Source organism: Trachemys scripta, chromosome 1, assembly GCF_013100865.1.
Source record: "Trachemys scripta elegans isolate TJP31775 chromosome 1, CAS_Tse_1.0, whole genome shotgun sequence".
Classification (NCBI taxonomy): Eukaryota; Metazoa; Chordata; order Testudines; family Emydidae; genus Trachemys; species Trachemys scripta.
The window spans coordinates 71,724,476-71,742,658 of record NC_048298.1 but is presented as its reverse complement, the minus strand read 5'-3'; the positions used below and the strand labels follow the sequence as shown (position 1 = coordinate 71,742,658).

The 18,183-nt window shown below is 39.9% G+C and overlaps 1 protein-coding gene across 7 annotated transcripts in view; it reads left to right on the top strand.

The window, feature by feature from the left end:
* PPFIA2 (PTPRF interacting protein alpha 2) overlaps positions 1 to 18,183 on the top strand; it is a 634,690-nt gene that overhangs the window by 364,788 nt on the left and 251,719 nt on the right. For all 7 annotated transcript variants that reach the window (XM_034772198.1, XM_034772232.1, XM_034772206.1 and 4 more), the window contains one exon: positions 6,808 to 6,972. In XM_034772198.1, coding sequence (XP_034628089.1) covers positions 6,808 to 6,972 — 165 coding nt within the window. The remainder of the gene's footprint in view (positions 1 to 6,807; positions 6,973 to 18,183) is intronic.

Genomic DNA, 18,183 nt, shown 5'->3' with positions numbered 1-18,183 from the left:
TTTTCCTCCACCATCATCTTTTTTCCTACATTTCCTTTACTTCTAGTTTGCTATGCCTCTGTCCACTTTCCCCCAGTTTTTTTCTCTTGGTTTCTCCCTTGAGTCCTCCATCTCTCGTCCCGTTGCTCAAGGTGTGTATTATCCTGTTGTTCCTGTTTTGACAATTTAGTAAAATGGCCTATTGGAATTAAATAAATAAATAAGTAAATGTTAGAGAGAATTTTTTTTTAATTCACTAAAGCCCAGCTCCTGCAAAGCCTACAACCTGTGAGTAACCCCCTTGATTTCAGTGTATTGACTAAAGCCTCAAACCTTCAAAACACATTCACATGTTCAAATTTATGCAGTTAATGGCAGCTCATAATGCATAAAATAACTGTGCACTTGTCTAAGCTCAGTCCACGTGTCATTGCTTACCTATGTAAATGAGTAGGTTCCCTGGTTAAGTCCGTAATTCAGCTAACTTTACTAACTTTATGCATGTATTTCTGTTCCACAAAAATCAAGCACATGCATTAGTGCCTTGCTGATATGGGGCCTTAATTGTCTACACAATAAAAGAAGAAAATTATGGAAATCCTAGAAATGCTATCTCCATACATGTGGCTTTTGTTTTTATTAAACTTTTAAAAAGGTGTTTAGTTCATTCTTAAATGTGTGGGGTTGGGATTTGTTTGTTTGTTTTTTTAAATAGCAAAGACCTCTTTTCACTTTGTGGTCACCAGAACTCAGGATTTCTAAACACACCATGTTAATTCAACTGTTTACCTTGCTACCTTTACTGTGGGGTTTAAAGTGTAGCTCTACCAGCAATAGATAATAATGAATTCCATCTTGGGGATTTTATGACACACATCATAAGACTAAAATTCATTTGTACTTTTTAGATTCTTTATAATGCATTAGAAAAAAAACTGTTTTTTCCAATAGAAAAATCGTAGCAACAATTTGCCTGGATAAAATCAGACTGCTTGCTGCAGCAGCAGAACTCCATTTTCTTTTCTTTGCCATGCAGCTATCCCAATGGCAGTTCTAGTGTCGGCGCAGCATGACACAGTGGGCAGCAGGCTGTCTGCAGCACCTCTTGACGCTGATTAAAGTGAACCTTTAATTATCATATTTTAAAAATGCTAAAGCTGTTCTTAACAGACCTGTTATGCTGTGATTCTAAGACCAGCTCTTTTGCAAAACTGTTGTGACATGAAATCTTACTGTATTCTGCTGACATGTGCTTCAGGAATGTAACTCTATGGAATATATAGATCTTCATGTATTGTATTGTTTGAATGAAGTAACCATGTATCGAGGGTTGCCAACTTTCTACTTGCACAAAACCAAACACCTTTGCCCCGCCCCTGCCCTGCTCCTCCTTTGAGGCCCCGCCCCTGCCATGCCCCTTCTCCAAGGCCCTGCCCCCACTCACTCCATCCCTCCTCCCCCTGTCGCTCGCTCTCCCCACCCTCACTTACTCACTCACTCATTTTCATTAGGCTTGCTAAGGGGCTTGGTGTGCGGGAGGGGGTGAGGGCTCCAGCTGGGGGCAGAGGCTCTGGGTTGGGGCCGGGGATGATAGGTTTGGGGTGCAGGAGGGGGCTCTGGGCTTGGGGGGTGGAGCTGAGGGGTTTGGAGTATGGGAGGGGGCTCCGGGCTGAGGCAGGGGTTGGGGTGTGGGAGTGCATATGGGCTCTGGGCTGGGGGTGTGGGTTCTGGGGTGGAGCCGTAAAAGTGGGGTTCAGGATGCAGGAGGGCACTCTGGGCTGGGGCTGAGGGGTTTGGAGGGCAGGAGGGGGATCAGGGCTGGGGCAGGGGAATGGGGGGCAGGGGGATGAGGTTCCAGCTGGGGATGCAGGCTCTGGGGTGGGGCTGGAGATGAGGGGTTTGGGGTGCAGGAGGGTGCTCTGGGCTGGGGCCAAGAGGTTTGGAGGTTGGGAGGGGGATCAGGATGGGGGCAAGGGGTTGGGACATGGGAGAGGGTGGGGGGCGCAGGCTCCAGGCAGCAATTACTTCAAGCAGCTCCCAGAAGCAGCGGCATGTCCCCCTTCCAGCTCCTATGCAGCGACATGGCCAGGTGGCTCTGCGCGATGCCCCATCTACAGGCACTGCCTCTGCATTGGTTCCCTGGCTGCACCTATGCATTGAAGCCAGAGGAGGGACATGCCACTGCTTCTGGGAGCCGCGTGAAGCCATGGCAGGCAGGGAACCTACCTTAGCCCTGCTGCGCTGCTGACCAGACTTTTAACCTCCCGGTCAGCAGTGCTGACTGGAGCTGCCAGGGTCCATTTTTGACCAGGTGTTCTAGTCGAAAACTGGACACGGGGCAACCCTACAGGTATCATTGTGCACAATGGAACATGGGATAAATTTCCCTGAGCCTTTATTGGTTCACAGTAAAATGTGTTACAGATATGGCATGTTTTATGGATAAGGAGACATTTGGGGAAGATACAATGTGGTTAACTGGTTTGATTCTCAACACACACTGATATTGAAAACATTATTAGAAACAAAAGGCTTCTGCTCACATTGTTGTATATTTCTGCTTTGATCATTGATTATACTTAGTTGAAAATTTGCGGCCACATTTTCAAAAGACCTCAGAAAACAGCTTACATCAAGTTTTCAAGAGCTGTGCTCCCATTTAGACTCCTACATGAAGTGGCAGATCATTTTTTAAAAATGGGCACTTCATGTAGGTGCCTAAGTGGGAGCTGAGCTTTCTTAAAAATGTGGCCCCCAGTTGTGGGCACTGAGCTCTTTTGAAAAAGTGGCCCGTGGTTTAAAGCTCTTTGTTAATGGATTAACATTTTTTTGTTTTTACTGCCATACAAATGTTCACGTGAAATAAACCAAAACACTCTGAATGCTTGTTTACTTCCTAAAATTACAAGAAAGGAAAAAAATGCATCTGGAGAAAAATTTACATTTGCTCTACAGTATTCTCAGGGAAAATTCAGACAAGCTTGGAGCGAGGGGGAGGGGGAGGAGAAGGTTCAACTAGTTTTCATTACCTGTTATCAAATATGGCTAATAATCTTATGAAAGTTCAGCTTTTGGAAACGTTAGAAGAGTGAACAATATTAAAGATTGTTGGCATTTTGAATTGTTGAGTGTACTTGATATGGAACTAGTATAACTGAGTTTGATTACAAATCTAATATCTACTTTAACAGCATGGAAAAAATGCTGCAGTCTGAGCTCTGAACCGGGTAGTACATAATTCTTATACATTACAATCTATTTTTGCAATTTAGGGCCATTATAAAAGATTTTAAGCAGAGGATCATTAACATGGCAGTTTGCTGCACTTCTGCTGCCTCCCTGGATATGTAGGAGTTGGTTCAAAACATATTCCTTAAGAAGAAATGATCAACAAGTAGCCATTTGCCATTTATAGATGTAAATGGAACTTCAGATTTGTCTCTAACTGAAAATCGAAAGACAAAAACACCTGATCTATCAAAGAAAAAGAAGAAAAGTGGTCAAGAGACAATGTAGAGCCTGCACTCCAGCATAGATTCTCTCTTTGCTTGTTCAGGTGACTATAGGGTTCTGGTGGAACAACTGGGGTTAACAACCAGAGCTTTGGAGCTGTGCTCCGGCTCTGCTCCAGGCAAAAACCTGCAACTCCACTGCTCCGGAGCTGCTCCGCGCTCCGGCTCCAGGCTCCGCTCCAAAGCCCTGTTAATAACACAGGCAAAAGTGGGCCAGCTAGCTGAAGATTAGTGTTGGAATTTTTCGGTAGTCAGGAATATAAACCTAGAGGTGAAAAACCTAGGGTCCATTGTGAAATTTAGCCATTTGGTCATGCTGGAACACTTTGCAGAACCACTCTGCCCCAGAAAAAACAGGTGCATTCTTGTGTACAGGGATAAATAGAACAGGCAATCCTTGCAGTACACTGAAGACAAATACTATGATTTACCTCCCCATATCATATCCTAAACATCCCTTGCCATCCATGAACATCTACAATATCTATCTTAGGTACTTATGTGGTCTCCATTGCCATGGTATCTGAGCACTTTGCATTTTTTTTTAATATTTATATTCACATCCCCTTTTTTGCAGATAGGAAACTGAGGCATTAAATTGCTAAGTGACTTGCCCAGGGCCACACAGGAAGTCTGTAGTGGAGCAGAAAATTGAATCCCCATTCTCCCATGGTCCAAGCTAGTACTCTAACCATTGGATGATCCTTTGGGAGTGTCATTTAATAAGGCCTTCAAGTCAGCCAACTTAACCCTGCCATAATCATCGTCTTTATAGATTGTGGGGAAAAAAATATGGAACTCTCAGTAGGGAGTCAATTTCTATTGAAAAGCATAACTAAACTCACTGTTAAGCCAGAGAATGTGGACATGTCCTCTTGAGCATTCATGTGGCTAGCAAAATGCCTGCGTTCAGAGTTAATGTCCAGAAAAATGAACAACTATTAGCTAAAACACTTCCGTAAGCAATACAGTAAGAATGGATGTTGAATGTTTGCAGGGAGTCTATAATTCCTCACGGTTCCTTCAACACTTATCTATGATGTCAGCTTATTTCTCTTTATATGTTAAAATATGCAAAAGAATATTTTTCACAGGTACATTAATTTAACAGATTTTATTATAAAGTGGGAGGGTATTTGAATATTTATCTGTCTCTTAAATGTCATTTTTTATTTTTTTTTAAATTTAGGGGGGTTTTTTTTTTTTTTTTTTTTTTTTTTACTATTATACATATTTAATCTCTAATGTTACCTTTAAGTTAAGGTTCCAGTTAACTAAATATTTGGTGTGGAATGATAACTGTGAAATGTAGGGTCAGATTGTTTAGACTCCACTAAAGTGGTGCAGCAATGAAGAGGCACTGGACCAGGAAGAAGCACGGCCTGGAGATGCTCTAATTTAGGCCCACATTTAGGAAAGCAGCTAAGCACATGTTTAAGTGCTGTTCTGAATAGGAGTGAATTTAAGACTGTGCTTCATTGCTAATGTGAATCAGTGCTTCTGCATGGCCCCTCATCAATCTTTCCTGGGTGGGGCTCCAAACCTGTTTGCACCTTAAAGCTGCTTGCCAAAGCTGTGTCAAAAAGCCTGCATCTGCCATCCCTCAACGTTCGTTACATCAGCGAATGCCCCAGTAGAGCAGTGGTGGGCAACCTGCGGCCCGTCAGGGTAATCCACTGGCGTGCCGTGAGACAGTTTGTTTACATTGACAGTCCGCAGGCACAGCTGCCTGTAGCTCCCAGTGGCCGCGATTCGCCATTTCCCTGCGGCCCGCACTGCTTCCCGCAGCTCCCATTGGCCGGAAACAGTGAACCACGGCCACTGGGAGCTGCGGGCGGCCATGCCTGCGGACGGTCAATGTAAACAAACTGTCTCACGGCCTACCAGCAAATTACCCTGATGGGCCTCGTGCGGCCCGTGGGCTACAGGTTGCCCACCACTGCAGTAGAGCAAGCTCGTGCACATTTTTTCATGTGGATTGCATTTGTTAATCTGCTTTCTTAACTCCAGAATGGCAAAACATGTTCCTTTTTTCTTCAGCTGTGTGGTATTGCTAAAGTTTTTTATATATTAACCTCATGTAATCTCTTACATATGTGTTTGGTGAATGGTTGTAAACTATTGGCAGGATGCACGCAGGATGTGTTTTTAAAGTACAGTAATGGTAAACATGAGTCATTCCCATTTTATTAAGGATACTGTAATTTCAGTATAGTTACATTGTCATTATAGTTCAGTTATGCTCTGGTTATACTTCTGTCATACCTGTTATCATCACTAACTCATAAGACTTCAAAGTTAACTATCTGACGGAAAACAAATATATGCAAACATATATGTAGTAAACAGATTTCTGTTCTGATAGTAGATGTATTAAGAACCACATCAAAGGAGTAATAAGTAAATCAGTCATGTAACTTTTAAGCTTCCAGTTATATGAATTAGATGTAATTGCATGTTGAAAAGGAATACTATTGTGATTATACTGTAATTAAAGTATTTTTATTATACAGTATGACTCTTGAAATTAGCCATTCACTTTCAATACAAATACAACTAACCACTGTCATGCTCAGATACTACAGGGATGGCATTGATAGACCTTATAAAAATAGATAGATTTTCAATATATCAGCAAAAAGATGTGCATAAAAATATGATTCTAACATTTTCTTCAGCTGAATGTAGGCTAAAAATCACAAAGAATGTACTTAGGAACATTTGTGGTCATTCCACATTCCATTACAAAAACAGTGAATATTTTAGAGCTTGCCATATTAACATGCACTATTAGCTATGCAAATGCATTTAGAATAAATACAGTGTTTTAAAACTTTAATGAAAATACATTACTTGTTTTTGCATTCTCTGTTAAGTAAGTTTTAGTATAAATTAAATACAAATTACAATTAGGTGACTGATTTTCAGGCTTTAATTATAGACTGCATTAGTTGGTTAGCTATATTAGTTATTTTTGTTATTAACATTCCATTAATTACTGTGACTAAAAAAATCATTTAAATATATTAAGTGGATTTTAGACAGGCAACAATAAATCTAAGTAGAGCAATTTGTTGTTTTCAAATGGTCACAGCAGTTTTTTAAGAAGATCTGAATAAAATTCCTTTTTTTAATTTCTTTCATGTTCTCTGACTTGGAGTCAGAGAATGCTGGCAATATCTTTAATAGTCATAGGCTTCCTCAGCTAGGGAGGTTGCTAAAGTCATTGTCATTTGGTAACGTGCAGTTTGTAATTATAATGCTTATGACCTTTAGGTACAAATGAATGATGTCCCTTTATGTTTAAACCCAACAGCTGTTACTGGAGCATTTGGAGTGCCTTGTTTCAAGACATGAAAGGTCTCTGAGGATGACAGTAGTGAAACGGCAAGCACAGTCCCCCTCAGGAGTTTCCAGTGAAGTTGAAGTTCTCAAAGCACTGAAATCTTTGTTTGAGCACCATAAGGCTTTGGATGAAAAGGTACAGTATGGAAAGAAGCGTACTCAGCAGGCTATCTCCTTGCTTTACCACACTTATGATACAGCAGAGCAGCAGTATTGTTTCTCAGTTCTTGGAGTGTACTGTACATACTGAAAGCAGGACATCCAAAGAAAATCTTTGACAAAACATGACTAACAACTGAAATGTTCATATTTCATTTCTTAGCTTCATTCTGGGGGGTTAGTAAGGATTTTACATAAAAATTAGGTCATCAGAACTTACTTGTGGCCACTAGTAGTTTTTGTTATAAAACAGTTCCATGAAAATTACATGACTGGCATAAACACCTCTTTCCATTAAGCACTAAGCAAACATATCTCCCACACATGGAGATGCTAGTCTGTGTTGTGTATTTCAAGAAGCAAGTGATTGCTAAGAAAATATGGGCATCTCAAGTTGCAATTCCCTGCAGCGGAATTGTGAATGAAGAGGTAGCAACATTAGTTTTCTCTCCTAACTAGACATCAGGTACTTGACTTCTTTAAAAAGTTACTACATGTAATAGAGGTTTTGATCTGGAATGCCAGGGAATTTTTATAGTATTCATTGTACAGATTTCTAAAATGTAAATGCACATCTGTTTTTGTGCAAGTCCTGCAAGAGTTTGAAAATACTCAACCACAAATTAATATTTGAGGAGTCGTAGTCCACAAAACTTTATGAATACATTAGTTATATTCATAGAATAGTATGTTTTTTCATTGTTATTAGAAGTGTCAAACACTGCAGGTTATGTCTCTTCATATTGGATTTGACTAACAGATGCAATATTACATGAAAGTCACCTACACTTATTTAAAGTCTAACCTAAAGTGTATCTGTGTTTAGCTAGCAATGAGTGATATTTTATTAAGGTAATCATTACTAAAATGCATTTTAAGGAAGTTTATATAGATGTATTTATATATTTGAGTTTATGTATGTGTGTGTATCAATATGTAGAAGCTTTTCTTAGCTGTTAGGTTTAGGTTTAGTGAGCTTTCAGGGGTAGCATAATTTGCATAAATGAGTATTGTCAGTAATATCCTTTGGAGATTAGTAGGGTTTATGGTATTTTAAAGACTGAAAAGAGTAAAAGCAGTAGAGGATTTCTGCCACATAGTAGTTTTTAGCATTTAGTTGTATAATAAATAACAAGTCCTGAGACCTGCCAGTAGTTTACAACCATACATACTATTTACAGAAATTCAGCAAACACGTATGTAAGAGATTTCATGAGGTTAATATATAAAGAACTTTAGCGATATGATGCAGCTGAAGACAAAAGGGCTTATTTTGGGTTTAAATTGCAGCAAGGGCAGTTTAGGTTGGACATTAGAAAAAACTTCCTAACTATCAGGGTGGTTAAGCACTGAAATAAATTGCCTAGGGAAGAGGTGGAATCTCTATCATTGGCGATTTTTAAGAGCAAGTTAGACAGACACCTGTCATGGTGGTCTAGATAATACTTAGTCATGCCTTTAGTGCAGGGGACTGCACTAGAAGACTTCTCGAGGGCTCTTCCAGTCCTACGATTTTATGATTCCAGACCCTATACCTAGAAGCTAGAAGTATCCCCTTTCCAAGGGTATAATGCTTCTATTTCCACCTTGTCAGGGCTGCGAGTTAACTGACTTTAAGGTCATGGCATTTTAATGTATAGAAAAGGTGTGACTTGACTGTAGCTGAATCTTATAAATTTTGGGTGTAGGACAGGTCTAACCGGGGGTGGAGGGGAGAATTCCACATTTGGGGTAGAGAAAAAGGAAATAGTTTTGTAACAGACTTTTTTTTTAAAGAATGGTGGCTGCTTGAAGCTATTCAGAGCAGAGGTATGGAATGTTAGGATTTGTCTACATGGGACATTAGTGTGTGGTAACCCAGAGTGCAAATCTACACTGTATAAATCTACAGCCCACTAGCTTGCCGTGAAATAACATCCTGCATGGACCCTGCTATAGTGCACTAACAGTTTGACATCACACTGTGATATACTCCCATTTCAAAAGTCCTGCAGAATGTTTAGTTCACTGTAGCAGGGTCCACTGGGTGAGTTAGTGTGCAGCAAGCTAGTGCTCTGTAAATTCAAACCCTGATTTGCCACACACTAACTTGCCTCGTAGACAAGCCCTTAGAATAGTTTAGGAGAGAGCAAATTGAAAAATGGAATTTCTGTACTGTGGAAAATTCTGATATTTTGACAGTTGTTTTAATCTCAAATAGGATGAAAAGTTGGAATATCAAAACTTTTCACACAGTGAAAAGGTCAGAAAAATTCACTTTGGAAATGTTTCATTTCATTTCAACATCAAAACAAAACAAAACATTTAAACATTCTTGAAATGAAACATTTCATTTCAGTTTGTTGACCTAAGATTAAAAGTTTTGTCCATGATGAACCGCGGTAGCTCAGCCACAGGTTGAGACTGTGGTGAATCATTGGAGATGTAGTCTGGCTCAGAAGCTGGACCCATAAGAGAGAATGGGGGCATGAGGTTTCCTCACCTACAACTCCCAGGAGGCACTGTAGCAGCTCAGAGAGATGCATAATGTCAATCCAAAACAAAATGTTTCATTTTGTTTTTCCTGGCAGAAAATTCTGCTGAAATCTCTTTTCCCATGGAAAATTCAGATTTAGATAAAACCTTATTTTACAATTGGAATACGTTTAATTCAACATTTTTGAGCAGCCCTGATTAGGAGGAGGCAGATTAGAAGGTAAAGAGCCAGTGAGGCAGCCAAAGGTGCATGAAAAATGTATCACAGGGTTTTTTTCACATGGGTATTACCTCCATATATATGTTGGCCGTTTGTGCATGTCTCTATCTATAGATATAGACCTATATAAAATACCAAGCCAGTTTCTCTGGTCTGGCCAAGGTATGCTCGGTAAAACACTGAAGGGAGAGTATAAAGGTGACAATAAGCTTCTACCATGTGCCCCGTATCCTGTATTGTCCTATTACCATATTTCTTGCCAAAGCAAGTTAGAGCTGAAGGCCATTCTGTCTTCCACTGGCTGCCCACAGTTCCAAACGGCTTTTAGAACATTTAGATATATGTGTAACATCCCTGCTCACGAAATCTGTGACGATTGAACCTGTACACCTGGATCTAAAATCATGAGCCTCTATCATTTGAGGTGAAAGGCTAAGCTAATTATTTCTACGGCAATAGGAGCCTATAAACCTCTATCTGTGTTCTAACCACTAGCACAATGTTGTTATGGGTTACAGAGGGATGGCCCAGCCATACCCTTTTTTCCCCATCCACACTCCCTGCAATGGAGCAACACATAAACCAGCTGGGCAATACCAGTGAATATGGCCCACAGTCTCCCCTCTGCTATATATAGTTTTGTGCAACAGAGGGGAGAATCTGACCTTTGGACATTCAAACCTGTTTTATTTTGCAGGAAGAATGTCGGCCAGACAACACAAAGTTATTCCAAATGCTTTTGAGAAAGTACAACAGAGTCTTTGCCCAAGCAGACTGGCATTAGTATTCTGACCAAAACTCCTAACCAGATGTCTGTATTCTGCCTAATTGAAAAAAATTTTCATTTGTAATATCAACTCCTACACTTTGACTTACAACACTAAAATACTGTTGTGTCGTGTTGCAACAGATTCTATCACAATAGTGTGGTTGTGTTTCATGGTGGGGGCAATGATTCCTACCTGCACAGTATAACAGCCACTGCAGTGGAGTCATTGCTGTAATGGGATTTGATGCAAAGCCACACAACAGTATTTTAAGAGGGGAAAGTGGGGGAAAAACAATTAAAATTGAAAAGGAGATTTTTTTTTCCGGCTAGACACACTCTAAATATCTAAGTAGAAATTTTGGCTATGGCATCAAGGCTGATAACACCCTTTTGTGGAAGTTGCCTTGGGATAACTACAAGTGGTCAGGGCCTGAGTTTTACTTGTCATTTCAGAGACAGCAATTGCAACAACAAGATATCCCCATGCATCATGCTGGGCTTTAACTTCACACTTACTCAGAGAGAACAATGCTAATGCCATTGTCATGGCCACAGACCATGTCCCCAAGAACAGTTGTCGCAGCATCTGGCTATTCCTTCGAGGGTCACCACTGCATGTACTGTAGTCACTAAAGGCCTGATACTGCTATTCTGAATTCAATAAGCAAATCCTAGTAACTCTAATGGGAGCAGGATTTGGCTGTAATGCCTACTCTGCTGGGCTTTTAAGATCTGACAAGGTTTAGACAAAAATTAATCAACAGTCAGTTTGACCACATTATATAAACAGATGAGAAGAACATGCAAGAGTGGGGGGATCTAATTGCTGTCATTGAAAATTACCTTGTTTAAGCGCTTTATAAAGAATACACTCATGGGGAAAATGATTGTGAGTCTTTTAAAATATTATTGGTCACACATACATTATATTAATAACATTATTCAAAAGTCTTCAGAAATCATTCTCCTGTAGTCATGATGTATTTTCTGGGAAGCTTAAGTGCATCACATCTTTAAGCATTTCCATGGGTGAGTTAGTTGAGGAAGACTTTGTAACAAACTCCATTTGCACTATATACAAAAAATAATTATTATTACTTTTCTCCGTATTTGTTTTGTCACATCATATATCAATTTTCTGTTTGTTCTCTATATATCTAACTGTGCTGTAATTGTTAAATTTTAGGTTCTTAGAAACCTAAAAGTTGGAGTTTTGCTGCCAATTCTGGATTCTCTTGGTGTCAAAAGCTACACAATATCCTCAGTACAGTCAAAATACTACAGAATCCTTATTCTACCATAGAAACAACCATGAAGAGTTTGTTGATTTAATAGAATGTGTTTACATATCTCATTTTTTGTGAAGAAGAGATCCCAAAGTGTTTTACAATAATGTGTTACATACTATTCATTCTGTGACCTTTTGAGCAAAGATGTCCTCCAAAGACTTGGGGCTAGTTTATCATCTTCCATGAAGGACCTGCACAAGAGGAAAATTTTGCCACAGAAATTGTCTGGTTTGGGGCTGCATATATTCTTCCATTACAAGCCCTGTATAGAGGCAGAACAGTAAAAGGGTAGATAGGCCATGATGGTTCTTTTATCCCTGTAGGTCACCAATCAGACACAGAGCTGAAGTATCTCTAAATGCCCTCCATTCCCCAATGGCAGTTTGGCATGTTCATGTGCTCTGCTACCAGTTAGGTCCCAAACATGGGTTCTCACTCTTACGTTCTCAGCAGGGATTTCCATGTCATGGGAAGGGAGTAACATTAATCACGACAGTAGTCATGCCAGCCTTGAAGCTACATTCGTAGGAATCATGCTGTTTACAGAGGATAATCCTCAGCCTACCCATTCCACTTTAGAAATGCTAAACTGACTACATTTATCACACCCTTTGGGAGATTTTGCTTTCAAAGATTACCTTTTGGGATTACCAGTGCACCTGAAATTTTCCAAAGGAAGATGGCAAAGCACAAATGGAGTTGTAGTCTTAGTGGAAGAGATTATGATGTATGGGTTTTCCATGGAAGAAAACAACAAAACCCTCAACGAAGGTCTAATCTTAATCAGTCAGTCTGGACTGAAGCTAAACAAGAAAAATGTGCATTTTCTGCTTATCCCAAATCAAGTTTTTGGGACAGACAGTAAACAGAGATAGAATCAGTCCTAGCCCTGAGAAGGTAAAAGCAATTTGAGAATTGAATACACCAATGAATGTACCAGAACTGAGACACATGCTGGGGATGGTAAATGGCCTTCATTAATCCAAGACCTTTTTATAGTGACAAAACCAGTGAGTGAACTATTAAAGTCTGACAAAAATTGCCTTCAAAAAGGTAAAAGAAATTATCTCAATACCTCCAATTCTCAAGTACTACGATGTGAACAAATCCACAATGGTCAGTGTAGATGCAAGCAGCTAGAGGTGACGTGTGTGTGGGAGGGGTGAGGGTGAAAGATACAGGGCCCGCCCCCCACCACTTTGCGTTTGGCGTGTACTCAGCACGCTCACATGGACTTAGCATGCTCAGTAACACTGCTGAAGCCAGCTGCCCTCACTCTGCCCCTCCCTCCCACTATCAGCAGGCACGGGTCATTTCTGCAAGCAGCTATGGCCCGTGTGATTTATTATTGCAGCAAGATGGAACTCAGTGGAAGCCAGTTGCATTTTGCTCTCACATTCACAGAAGCAGAAAAACAATATGCACAGATCGAAAAGGAGTACCTGGCAAGCATATGGGCATGTGAGAACTTTTACAGATATCTTTGTGGACTGGATTTGTTTATGCTGATAACAGACCATAATCCGTTTGTAACCCTCATCAACTGAAAAGACCAGGATCAAGCATTGCTGATATACCATCATCCATTGATAAGGTTAGTGTAATTGAACCCAATTGCTAAATATGTTCCTGGAAAAAATCTGATAGTAGCAGGCACTCTGTCTTGGAGCCCAGCATCACACTCAACTATCCATGAGCTCAAAGATGAAGTTAATGAGTAAATGGATGCTGTGAACACATACAGACCAGTGTCAGAAAAGAGACTACACCAGCTACAACTAGCAACCTTAACAGACACACAACTTCAAGAAGTTCTAAGTTATGTTAGGCCCAGCTGCCCAGAGTATCTAAAGGACACCAAGGAAGTGACAAGAGACTACTTTGCAATACGTGGACAATTAAGCAAGTCAAATGGATTCATGATTAAAGGCAATTACATCATAATTCCAAACTAAATAAGAGGAGAAATCCTAAACCTCATCCATGAAGGACATCAAGGACTAACTAAGTGCCAGCCAGTCAGTACGGTGGCCGGGCATCAGCAAGGGTATAAAAATACACTATCTGCGTGTGAACATTGCAGAACTAACAGACTGACACAACACAAAGACCCTTTAATAACAACACCTTTACCAGACAGACCTTGGAAAAGACAAGCTGCAGATTTATGTGAATTCAAAGGACATCGTTCCCTCGTCATAGTGGACTATTTTTCCTGGTATATAGAAATAATTTACTTGAAAGACATAACCTGTTGCAGTGTTATCAAGAAACCGAAGTGCACCTTTGCACATTTTGGTATTCTTGAACAACTAGTGATGGACAATGAACCACAGTTCACAGCAGTGGAATTCAAGACATTCCAAATGAGATATGATTTTAATCATATTACTAGCAGCACACATTATCCACAAATGAATGGGGAGGCTGGTAGAGCTCTACAGATAGCCAAAAAAATCCTACAGCAGGAAGATCCATTCCTTGCTCTTCTGAGCTACAGATCAACACTAATAACAGCTACTGGATATAGTCCAGCACAGTTCCTGGTGGGAAAACAACTCAGAACTACAGTTCTGACTTCGGAAAAGGACCTATCTCTAAAGTGGCCATCCATGAGGAGAATAGCCACATCAGATAAAAAAGCATAAAGAGCGTACACATCTTTTTTACAACAGATGTCACTAGTTAGAGAACTTCTGGGTTTATGACCTGGTGACCATGTTTGTGTCAAAGTGAATGGAGGGAAAAAAGGATGGAAAACTCCAGCTGTTGTAATGAAAAAAAAATTAATTGCTCAGGTAATATATGATCAAAACCAGCAGAGAGTTCAACAGAAACCATCAACATCTACGGTTTGTTCGTCAAAAAAAAAAACAACAATCAACAGAGCAAACTCGACAGATGGCAGACGCAGAACATCATAAGAACATAAGAATGGCCATACTGGGTCAGACCAATGATTCATCTAGCCCAGTATCCTGTCTTCTCAATGTCAGGTGCTTCAGAGGGAATGAACAGAACAGGCAATCATCGAGTGATCCATTCCCCCGCCGCCCATTCCCAGCTTCTGGCAGTTGGAGGCTAGAGACACCTAGAGCATGGGTTTGCATCCCAGACCAGGGTGGCTAATAGCCATCTGGCTAATAGTAGCCATATCCTACATGAAGTTATCTAATTCTTTTTTGAACTCCATTAGAGTTCTGGCCTTCACAACATCTGCTAGCAACAAGTTCTACAGTTTGATTGTGCATTCTGTGAATAAATACTACCTTTCATTTGTTTTAAACCTGCTGCCTATTAATTTCATTGGGTGACCTCTGGTTTTTGTGTTGAGAAGGTATAAACAACACTTCCTTATTCACTTTTTTCACGCCGTTCATGATTTTATAGACCTTTCTCATATCCACTTTAGTTGTTTCTTTACTAAGCTGAAAAGTCTCAATCTTTTTAATCTCTCTCCTCATACAGAAACCATTCCATACCCCTTCATCATTTTTGCCCTTCTCTGTACCTTTTCCAATTCTAATGTATCTCCTTTGATATGGGGCAATCAGAACTCCACTCATATTCATTGTGTGGGCACGCCATGGCTTTATATAGTGGCATTATGATATTTTCTGTCTTATTATCTATTTCTTTCCTAATTGATCCTAACTTTGTTAGCTTTTTTGCCTGCTGCTGCACAGTGAGCAGATGTTCTCAGAGAACTATCCACAGTGACTCCAAGATCATTTTCTTAAGTGATAACAGCTAATTTAGGTCCCATCACTTTGTATGTACAGTTGGGATTATATTTTCAAGGATGCATTACTTTGCATTTATCAACACTGTATGCCATCTGCCATTTTCTAGCCAGTCATCCAGTTTTGTGAGATCCTTTTGTAACTCTTCATATTAAGTTTTGTATTTAATTATCTTGAGTAATTTTATATCATCTGCAAACTTTGCCACTCACCGTTTATTCCTTTTCCCAGATTATTTATGAATATGTTGAACAGCACTGGTCCCCGTGCAGATTCATAGGGACCCCACTATTTACTTCTCTCAACTGTAAAAACTGACCATTTATTCCTACCCTTTGTTTCCTATCTTTTAACCAGTTACTGATCCATGAAAGACCTTCCCTCTCATCCCATTACTGCCTATTTTGCTTAAGAGTCTTTGGTGAGGGACCTTGTGAAAGGCTTACTGAAAATACAAGTACACTAAATGCACTGGATTTCCCCTGTCCATATGTTTGTTGGCCCCCTCAGAGAATTCTAGTGGATTGGTGAGGCATGATTTCCCTTTACAAAAGCTGTGTTGATTCTTCTCCAACACATTATGTTCATCTATGTGTCTGATAATTCTGTTCTTCGCTATAGTTTCAGCCAGTTTGCCTAGTACCAAAGTAAGGCTTACTGCCCTGCAATTGCCAGGATCACTTTTGGAGCCTTTTTTAAAAAATGGCATTACATTAGCTATCTCCCAGTCATCTGGTACAGAGGCTGATTTAAGTGATTTACTTACCACAGTTAGTAGTTCTGCAATTTCGTATTTGAGCTCCTTCAAAACTCTTGGGTGAATACCATCTGGTTGTGGTGACTTCTTATTGTTTAATTTTTCAGTTTGTTCCAAAACCACCTCTATGGACACCTCAATCTGGGATAGTTCCTCAGATTTGTCATATAAAAAGAATAATGGGCAATCTCCCTCACATCTTCTGCAATGAAGGTCTATGCAAATAATTCATTTAACTTTGCCACAACAGCCTTGTCTTCCAGTGGCTGCACTGATTGTTTGGCAGGCTTCCTGCTTCTGATACATGTTCAAAAAAATTGCTGTTAATTTTTTTGTCTTTTTCTAGTTGCTTTTCAAATTCTTTTTTGGCCTGCCTAATTTGGCTGTCTTTACACTTGACTTGCCAGAGCTTGTTCTTTTCTATATTGCTCAGTAGTATTTGACTTCCAATTTTTGTTTCTAACAGCGTCTTTTACTGTGTTAGCTTGTCCGGGTGATATTTTTTGATCCTCATACTGTGTTTTGTTTTGTTTTTTTTTAGGGGAAAGGAGGATATATATAATTTGAGCATCTATTATGGTGTTTTAAAAAATATTTGATGCAGCTTGCAGGCATTTTACTCTTGTGACGGTTCGTCTTAATTTCAATAATAATAATAATAAGATGATTCCAAGATTCCAAACCGACCAGAGACAATCGTTGCACCTAGTGGACAGCCAGATAAACAAGTTGTTACATGTTTGGGTCATGCAATGATAAAACCAGTATGATTCAGAAACACTTAACAGATTAGTATGTTGTGAACTTTAAGAATAGCATGATTTTGTACATGTTGGCAATGTAAAATGTAAAGGGAGAGATGTAATAGAATGCTAAACTATATTATACTATTCAGCCACCAGTGCATATATTTGAGATTTGAGCAACCTCAAACTTACCGTATATACTCGTTCATTAGCCCATTTGTTTATAAGATGACCTCCTCCCCTCAAAATGGATAGGTAAAAATAGCAAAAACCATATGACCCTTTCATAAGCCGACCCTATATTTCAGGGGTTGGAAAACTTTGGCTCCTGGCCCATCAGGGTAAGCCACTGGCAGCTTGGGATGTTTTGTTTACTTGGAGTGTCTGCAGGCATAGAGCCCCTCAGCCCTTTGTGGTCGCGGTTCGCTGTTCCCAGCCAATGGGAGCTGCGGGAAGTGGTGCAACTTCCCGCAGCTCCCATTGGCTGGGAACAGTGAACTGCGACCACAGGGAGCTGAGGGGCTCCATGCCTGAAGACGCTCCAGGTAAACAAAATGACAATGTATTAGATATTCAATTCAGTGATTCCATAGAGTTTAAAATCATCAAAGTTTGGTGTAGACCTGTTTATAAGCTGACCACTGCTCTTTGATGCATCACTTTTTTACCAAAAATATTCGGCTTATGAACGAGTATATACTGTAGTTCTTATTCACTAACATCATCTGATATGGCTATTTTGATTTTTTAGGAACACCATGTAGCAAGACAAATAACAGTAATTTGTCTAGATCACTGGAATAAAGCACTAAACCAAGACAGAGCATGTTTTTATCTGTACTTGACTGTCTTTTCTTTTAAACATATCTCAGTTTGTGACGGAGAAATAAAATTCTATGTTAATCTGTTACAATATTTTCCTGTAGTCTGCACACAGATCAGCAGCCACCAGTTACCTATATGGGAGTCTTGCTAGCACTATGAAATGGCCGTATCAGCTGCATAGTCAAGGTTGAAGTTAGCTTCCCATTATAAGTTACCATAAAATTCCCCAAAAAGAAATCAAATGTCAAATGCCACATCTTATCTCTGGAGAGAACTTCTCTGGATAGTTTGGAAAAACCAGAAAAGGAGTATTTTAAATTATAGTCTTGCCCTAATTTGAATCGGAATCTGACTTTGCCTCAAA